Source organism: Plodia interpunctella, chromosome 25 (genome assembly GCF_027563975.2).
Source record: "Plodia interpunctella isolate USDA-ARS_2022_Savannah chromosome 25, ilPloInte3.2, whole genome shotgun sequence".
In the NCBI taxonomy this organism is placed as follows: Eukaryota; Metazoa; Arthropoda; class Insecta; order Lepidoptera; family Pyralidae; genus Plodia; species Plodia interpunctella.
In genome coordinates this window covers 4273890-4283258 of record NC_071318.1, presented here as the reverse complement: position 1 = coordinate 4283258, position 9369 = coordinate 4273890, and the positions used below count along the sequence as shown (strand labels likewise).

The window sequence follows — 9369 nt, the reverse complement described above, 5'->3', positions numbered from 1 at the left end:
CGATAACTACAAGGAAATTAACTTCCCAGTAGACATAGTGGTGTAGCGTGCATTAGATATCAAAATTAATTGAGGGGCCCAAGTGTAGGGTAAACATTTCCTAAGAAGATTTCTCACAAAAGAAACAAAAATGGTTGTATTAAATTGAAATCTTTTTTTTAGCATCGGGCTAGCCAAACAATTCAAATCAAACATAGGTACATTTTCAAGTGTAAACTCTACACGTATGACAGTTTTTATAAAGTTCTGTGGTTTTTCCCGCGCGCTGGGCCCTGCTAAATCTACCTACCTATGTGGTTTATTATGGTTTTTTGAGATTATGGATAACATTTTGTCGTGGCTAATGGCCGCCAGTGGATACCAACCGTATATATTAATGGACGTATAAAAATGATCTTTTTACGTCCATGGTACCAATTTTAGTTTTGTTCTGCCGACCATTATTAACTTAAGTCCCACTTATTTTTATATAAGTAGTATCCTATGTATATATTTATTAATTTATTTTATTTATTATAACATAATTTCAAAATCTGTACGTAAGTACATAAGTACAAAGTAGTCGGTTAGCCATCTGTTAGCTTAATTTTCTTGTTGGTAAGTACTTACCTAAGTACATATATAGATTATGTAATTACATAAACTTATCATTTTTACATTATATATTATTTTATCACTCGGTGAAGGTCAGGGACGGACAGTCGATAGATTTCCTAATTAAGTATTTACTTATTTTTAAATTATATTAAGAATTGCCTTAAAATTCTGAAATTGAATTTTTAAAAATGTACTAAGTATTAGTTACATGATTTGCTCTGCGTAAATGTTACGAGATTCGCGATTGTTTTTACGACCAGCCTTACGTTAACCACCTTAGAAAGTGCTTTTGTTGTTGTCTATAATTACTATCTCAGTGCCAAATTTGATTAAAATCGGTCTAGCAATTAGTTTTTGAGTTTATTTATTAGGTACAAACAAAAAACAAAAATACAAATCTTTTCTCTTTATAATATTAGTGGAACTAGAGGCGCAACCATTTGAAGCTCAAAATTTGGCGTAGGTAAGTAGTTAGTATAGGAATGAAAATAAAAAAAACTACGTCCTTTGTTATTAAATAATGTAATGGCAGATAAATACGTCTTATACTAAAATATTATTATGACTGGAACGCTAATTATTAACTCAGTCTTCCGAACAATAGCGGATTTGGCCAAAAATGGCTCAACACGCAAAAAATATAATAAGGAAGTATCACTCGAGTATTATTGCATTGTATTAATATACGGTAGGTTTAGAATAAATGCCACCAAATAAAACTGTGGTAGTAGATTTCTCTATAACGAAGTATACGAATGGTCTATTAGCATAGAAGCTTGGCGATGATATCCTGTCTGCGAAATAAGCTGATGTAGCAGCTGATGCAACTGTTCCCGTCTCCGTCACTTCTATGTCAGCTTTGTGAACAATCGCCGAGACGAATATATCTTCTTTTGTCACTCTATCAAAACTTGCCGAATCTGGCTGAAAGATATCGTAAACGCCCATGTCGTTCAACGGCTTGTTCATAACAACGTTTGTAGTGATGTGGAATCTTGGAATCTTCACATCGATATCTTCTAAACCGTACTCATCGACATCTCTCTGAAGAGTTTTGAATACATCTTTGAGACCGAAATTTGCGAAGTTCTTATACACTTCAGACACTTTCATATTAGGATAAGGCAAGACAAATATCATTGAGTATTTACCGTCGTCGCCGTATGGGATTTCAAGCACAAACGATTGTAATTCTCTAACGTTGGAATAAGGGAATTGTCCTTTTTGATACATCATATTAACAGATCCTGTTACAGTTTTTTCTTCGTTGTAAAATGGCTCGACGACTGTATCAGACTTATTGAATGGGGAAGACCATAATCCTTTGAAAGATATCACGTTTGTAAGTATCATTCTCGATTCTCTAAAGTCGTCAGATCTCAAAACGTTCGTCACCCTTCCACCAGAAGTTTCTATGTAAGAATTCGCGACATTCGCAGAATTGGGATCTTTGAAATTTAAAACTTTCACCGCTGCGCCGAAATCGTTTTGCACTGTCCTCTTGAAGTCCGGAAACACGTTGAAATTCTCGTCCAGAAAAACGAAATTCTTACTTGTTAATTGAACTCCATCAGTGTTGGGATTAAGCACGACGTCTGTCAATTTCTTGTAGCCATTAATTAAACTGGCTTTGTTTTTAGGTAGAATGAATGCATTAGCCAGTTGTTGATAACTGTTGTCCGTTGCTCCAAGAGCTACACCTGTCATCAAGGTCCATATCCCGAAAGGTGAAATCACAACATGACCTCCAGTTTGTTGGGCAGTGTGGTACACAAGTTCTATGCTGAAATTTCTCGGTCTTTCACTAAAATCTACGGCACAATGTACAGATGCGATGAAAAGTAACAACACAGCGCGCTCCATTGTTCACTCTACCGTGTCTTGTAACAAACTAAATAATTATTATGCGACGAGGGAACTGTTTATAACGACGTCCACAACAAAAACTGAGTCGATGTAATTATGACTGTATTAGCTGATAATTAAAGTTGTTTTTCCTTGTTTTGTTTTTTGTGTTTTGATACATTTGCGTATTGGTCGAAGACGAGTGGAACTGGTTTGGAGTCGTGACGAACCATACGTGCTCGATTGGCAAGTGGTTTTCAAAGTTTGCAAAAATGAAATGCACTTAAGAAGAAGAAACAATTAGTTCATAGTCTATTGTTTCTTCTTCTTAAGGCTGTGTATAGTACTTAGTAGTATTTTAATTATGTATCTGAATTGAGTGCTTCTCTAGTAATCTGTGTGGGTACATACGTAGGTATGAATGGTTTTATCAACTACTTAAATGATTTTAATTTCCCGAACGCCTAATTACTTACTTATTTACTTTAGGTACTGGAAATACCTATGTAATCTGTGGTTTGGGTACGCTTATCTCAATATGTTTGTACTTACCTAACTGGCTGGTAAGCCTCTTTTCTTTTTTTCTTTTCATAATCCTCAGTTTACTAAATAACTTGTTCTACCACATAAGTTATTTATAAATCAAACTGTGGGTTTTTTTCCTATAGCTTCCTTATATTAATTGATTTTCAATATTCACACTTACGGAAACTAACAATAGGATTTTAGCGCCTCAAAACAATAAACCGTCAATAAACCTTGACCAGTGTTTTACGCTGTGAGTAATAAATATAATTCCTGAGACAAATTTTGATATAGATATACATAATACATTGTGGCTACCACAACATTACCACCACCATTACCATACCGAACCGTTACCTTCACCATATAACCAAAACCATTTACCAAGAAAAAGCACACACAAGCACAAGCACTGTATTTATTCACTCCGTCGCAAAGAAACAGAGAAAGTACGCAGCTCTGAAAAGTAATAATATAGATGCTGTGTGTTACTACGCCGGTGTTTTTGACACATTCATAACATTATCAATGTCAAGTTTCAGTTTACAATTTATTTATTTAAGTAGGTACCTTCTTCATAGTCGTATTCCTCATGGCTGATGTTCGTGGTCATTACGTAGAATGAAACACACACAACTACTTGGCATTATTATTGAAGTGGTTTGCCATTGCCTTCTCCATTTTACATACAAGTTAATAATAATTAACCAGTGTGCAGGTTTCCTCACGATGTTTTCCTTCGCCGGAAGCAAGTGGTGGTCGATGAAAACTACTATAAATATGAATCAGATTTGTATACAAACTCATGTAGCACGAGTAGGATTCTAACCTAGGACCTTTCGATCCACACGCGGGGTCTTAACCATTACACCACCACCGCTTCCGCTTCATATACGTACCTAGTTACAATTTATTTGAAACTATAACATTGATAAAGTTATAGTTTCAAATAAATAGTTACTACATAAAGGTATATTTAATTTGTATGTATCAGCCAGATGGAATAATGACAAATAGGTAGCTAGGCACATTTAAAAATTGTGTAGGGGAGGTATTTCCCATTTGTTTCTAGAAAAATACATAATGTATCCAACTAATATTATAAATAAGTATGTATGTATGTTACTCTTTTTGGAATTTGGTATACGGGTATAATATACTTATATATTATCCCTAAATTCCCACGAGAGCGAAGGCCCCCGGGGTGCAGATAATATTTTTTATATAAGGAACTCAATTTTTTTATATTACAAACAAACTGTAGCAAAACTAGATGTTGTTGGTGTGGACCAGAGGTATTTATCGAAATTCTAAGTATTCTAAGTATTTATATTGAATCCATTAATTATTATTTTATCTATGAAGTATCCACACCACTGAAAACAATGATTTCAAACCATTTAATGAGATGTACAGTAAGTAACACACACGTAACGAGTTCATCGCTGAACAATCGCCAACCGCCGAATTCCTCACTACACAATACAAATTGTAGCATTGTGTATCAATAGGATATTGTTTTTCAAGACGACTTTAGGTATCACAATAGCTTTTCCTGTTACCTTTGGCCGCCATCTTTGGAATGAGATTCCGTTGAAGATGGCATTGCGTCACTTCAGATAAAACGGTGACAGGAACACATTAAATTTAAACAAAGAAGTAGTTTTATGACACTAAAGGATGGGAACACGTGTTGCCAAATGTTGCTAAATTTTTAACGGAACGTCCCGATTTATTTCAGTCCCACTTTTTTGGGTTTCCTTGTTTTGCCTCAATGAAAGGATATGAGGCTATCATCAGCCTACGTCAGTCCAACACCAAACGAGCCATTTTATTTTTTCACAGTCAAAATATTAATTCTAACAAAGTTATTCTTTCGCTATTACAATATCCAATAATAACACAATTGCGACGCAATATGGAGCTGTCAAAGTGGCTTCAAGTGTAACGATCTCAAGTTCCAAACTCAATCCCAATGAAATTTAGTTCACTCAATATCCGCACCAATGTGGCGCTAGTGTTAAATTCAAGAGTGCCAAATGACGTTTCTTGCATTGAGATTGGGATTCGAAAGAAAGCCTGCTGGAATAGGCTTTTCCCAAGGTGCACCGATGTTGTCGGTTTCTACGCTTCCAGTCGTACTCTGGAAGTTTTCGCAGATCATCGCGCCATCTAACCTGTGGATGTCCGATACTTGTTCGTCTGTCGGCTTCTGTCGGTAATCAAATCTTGTAAGTCAAACATCACCAACTTCCACTTATTCTACGGAGTTGCAATTTCCCACGTCGCTTTCTGCTTCCATGACAATGCATTATTTTGATAAGCATGACTTGATGTTGCACCGAGGATCGCGTTCCAACGTGAGGACTGAAATGTTTAAAGCTCGGACACGCTCCCACGTTGATTGTGAAGATCTTTCTAACGACTATAAGAGCTCTATTGCCATGTTAATTAATAATTAATAAAATATCTTTAGAAGTTTGAGTACCTCTGGCCAAAATATAGCGGGTTTCCCAGTTACGGTCAAATACGCAAGTTATAAAAGGGATAGGGTTAAAAAAGCTACACCTGAAGAACTAAGTATGATTAAGATCATACCATTCGTTCGGAAAATAAGAATATACCTAATGCCTGATAACCCATGCGTACTGACACATTAACACTTAGATCTTTTGCGTCTATAAGTACATATAAATTTATTTCAAAATCGTGTACAGGCAGACTTGGAGTCTGTGGCCATTTCTACCAGGCAACCAAGAAGTGATGGATAGACAATAGACGTATAGATAAGAAAGAATGGGTAAGTAGGTTTATGCAATATCTGGCCAACTATACCACCACAGGAGTGGAAAGAAAAAAACAATTACCATTTTAGAACTTTTTATTTATTATATATTTTAGGTAGGTATATTGAGGTCATTTTTGCGAGTTGATAAATAAAGAAGAGTATTAAGAAAAACTATCAGCATTAGTGAACATTTCACATTATATTTTATTTTCTAGTAGTTAGTACTTATGTAGGTACTTAAGTATACATTTATAAGCTAGCCGTTGGTAGGTAAGCACTTAGTGTGAACTTATGCAGTTTATTCATTTCAACGAAAGATGCTCGTCAAATATTTTTTTGGAAAATACGTCCTTATTAATCCGTTACAGTGCACACCTTCCAATGATCACGTATGCATTTTAAAGGTCAATATAATTTTTTGAGATCAACAGCTGTTCTAGATATTTTTATTAAATTTTTATTTCTTTCTCAGCTTAGCTATTAGAAGTATACCTAGGTACTGTACCTGTGTCCCGGTTAGTACCGCAGTCATTGAGCGTCGGAGTCGCATGGTCGTCAGAATCCCTAGTTGTCAGACCTCTCCTTCATCTCCGCATGTTCTTTCTTCAAATTTTGGAGATTCGGCTGTGATTTATAACCTCGCCTGCCTGATGTCTACCCTCCTGCCTAGGCTATGTGTCCCTTAATCCCCTCGTACGACATCCACGGGAGGACATGGAGTGGTCCTATTCTAGGGAGTAACCACACGCTACAGCCCAAGTTGTCAGACCATTGTCACGCGTAGCATTCTTGACGACATCAAGCCATCAGTTGGTGAGTGCCACTTCTACCAGGGCTTAAGTTCGTATAACGCAACGGGAACAATCTGGTTAGGTAGGTATACCCTTTCAAAAGAAATTGATTAACTTAAAAGTCCCTTTATTTTTTTCAGATTTGTGTAATGAATAAGTACCTAGTTGTCATACATATTCTTTTTAGCTTAGGATCGTGGCCATTATGTAAGTTGTTTTTATTTTTATTTTTATTTATTTTTATTGATAAGGTACACAAACAGATTACAGATAAAAAAACACTTAATATAAATAACAGTAATTAAAAACCAATCTGAAATCCACTGGAGTGTACACAGATTTGCAAAATAAATACTAGTGCAAAGCTAAACAATTATACATAAAATTAAAATTAAGGTTATACAAGTATGTTTAAAGAATTTAGTTCATCCAAGGTAGATTTAACAATGTTCATCCAAGATAGATTTAACAATGCGTTTATAATGAGACAGGTTAGGATTGAAAATGTCTAGATCAGCGTTACGACGCCTAAGTTCGTCGAAATCGCGACACATTCGAACTATTGGGTTAAAGAACGATGTATTGTTTTTATAAGCAATCAGGCGGAAAATGCGCGGATCTCGCAACCGAGACCGGCCATTGAAATTAATTAGGTTAACAAGTTCAGGACAATCAATGGAGGAGTGGACAATCTTGTGGAGGTACACCAACTCACATAGTTGTCTTCGTCTGTCCAATCTAGTCACATTAAAATATTTTGCCCTATCATCGTATGTTGCGAGTGTGCGGATTAAACCGTATTTAAAACATATAGATCGTAAAAAGCGCCTTTGAACGCCCTCAATTTTTGCAGAATGGACATTATAAAATGGCGACCACACTACCGAAGCATATTCAAGAACAGAACGAACTAATACATTAAACAGATAAATCAAAGTAGACGGCTTCTTAAAATCTTTCATAATCCTTATAATAAAACCAACCAACTGATAACCACGATTAGAGATATACTCGAAATGTTCCTTAAAATTCAATTTAGAATCAAAGTAGACACCCAAATCCTTTGCCACAGACTTTTGGGCTAATAATTGATTCCCTATATGATATTCATATTGTATCTGACTTTTTTTTGTGGTGAAAGTTATGTAAAAACACTTGTCCACGTTTAAATACATTTTATTGCGAAAACACCAATTTTGAATATTGTCAAGATCACGTTGGAGCATCAGGCAGTCATTAACACCATTAACTACTCGAAACAACTTAAGATCGTCCGCATACAACAAAACCTCACTTGAAATATGTTCAACTAAGTCATTAATGAATATTATAAATAACAATGGACCTAGATGGGAGCCTTGTGGAACTCCAGATGTTAATTCGACCGGTTTTGATAAAAATCCTTTAACTGCAACGATCTGACTGCGGTTGGAAAGATATGAAATCAACCATCTTAACAAATTGCCATGTATCCCATATGCAGCCAATTTAGCCGAGAGTATTCTGTGGTCAACTTTATCAAAGGCTTTAGAGAAATCAGTATATATAGAATCAACTTGCTTGTTTGATGCAAATGCCTGACATATGTAATTTTTATATACTAATAAATTGCTAACAGTTGACCTCCCAGAAACAAAACCATGTTGAAAATTAGAGATGGCTTGCTTAACATGGCTGTAGACGTGTTCATAAACAAGAGACTCAAAGATTTTTGCTATACAGGATAAGATGCTAATTGGTCTATAATTTTCACATTTAGTTCTATCCCCTGATTTATGTATCGGCACAACGTAGGCATTCTTCCAAACATTAGGAAATATACCACTATTGAGTGATTTATTGAAAACAATGAACAATGGTTCGCTTAGCTCATCACAGCATTCCTTGACAAACAATGATGGTATACCATCTGGCCCAGGCCCCTTATGGGAGTCCAATGATTGGATTTTTTTGACTATATCTTCTCTGGTTATGAAAACATTATTTAGTGTTAGATTAAGTCTGTCAGGTAGTGCAAATGTAGAATCATTATTGTCAGAAATTTCATAGACCGAAGAAAAGTATGTAGAAAACAGTTCACAAATGCCTTGAGGGTCTGTAGCAAATTTATCACCATGACTCATAGATTCAGGAACACCCCTAGTTGCACCTGACTTTTTATTATTAACAAATTTAAAGAATTGTCTAACGTCCTTATCTAAGTTATTTTCAACCTCCCTCTGCATAGATTTGTAACATGCGTCCATTAGATGTTTGCTGCGACTTCTCAACATTTTATACGTGTCGTAATCCCTTGGGTTGGCAAACTTTTTAAATAATTTATGATATTTTTCCTTTTCACGAAGACATTGAATAAGGGGATAACTAAACCAGTACGGATATAGATGAGGGTTACATTTTTTCAGCGGTGTGTACAATAGAATAGCAGAATTAATTTCCTCGTACAAAGCTTCTACGGCGCTATCGATATCCAAACCATCAAATAGATCATACCAGTTAATTTTACCTAAATAATCTCTAACATTATCGAAGTTGCATTTATAAAAGTTAGGTTTTAAAACATTAGGATTCGGCTTCATAAGATTAGGTTTGCCATTACAATAGTCAAGATTTATCAGTAAAGCCGGATGATGGCGGTCAAGATTTAATAGTGGGTCAATTTCATTTACTTCTAGGTCATTTATAGTAGATAATACTAGGTCTAAGAGGCGATCGTTACAATTTCTAAAGCTATTGTACTGTTTGAGATCACATAACGCCATTGTGTCAAAAAGAAAGCGGTCCTTGGAGGAAACAGCAGAGCCAGGGGTAAGTCGCGAATCC

The 9369-nt window shown here is 35.5% G+C and overlaps 1 protein-coding gene across 1 annotated transcript; it reads right to left on the bottom strand.

Annotated features, from left to right (window-relative positions):
• Positions 1-1100: 1100 nt before the first annotated feature.
• LOC128680713 (serine protease inhibitor 2.1-like) lies at positions 1101-2514 on the bottom strand. The gene has a single exon (XM_053764042.2). The coding sequence runs from the start codon at positions 2458-2460 to the stop codon at positions 1276-1278; it is 1185 nt and encodes a 394-aa protein (XP_053620017.1). The 5' UTR covers positions 2461-2514; the 3' UTR covers positions 1101-1275.
• Positions 2515-9369: the final 6855 nt, after the last annotated feature.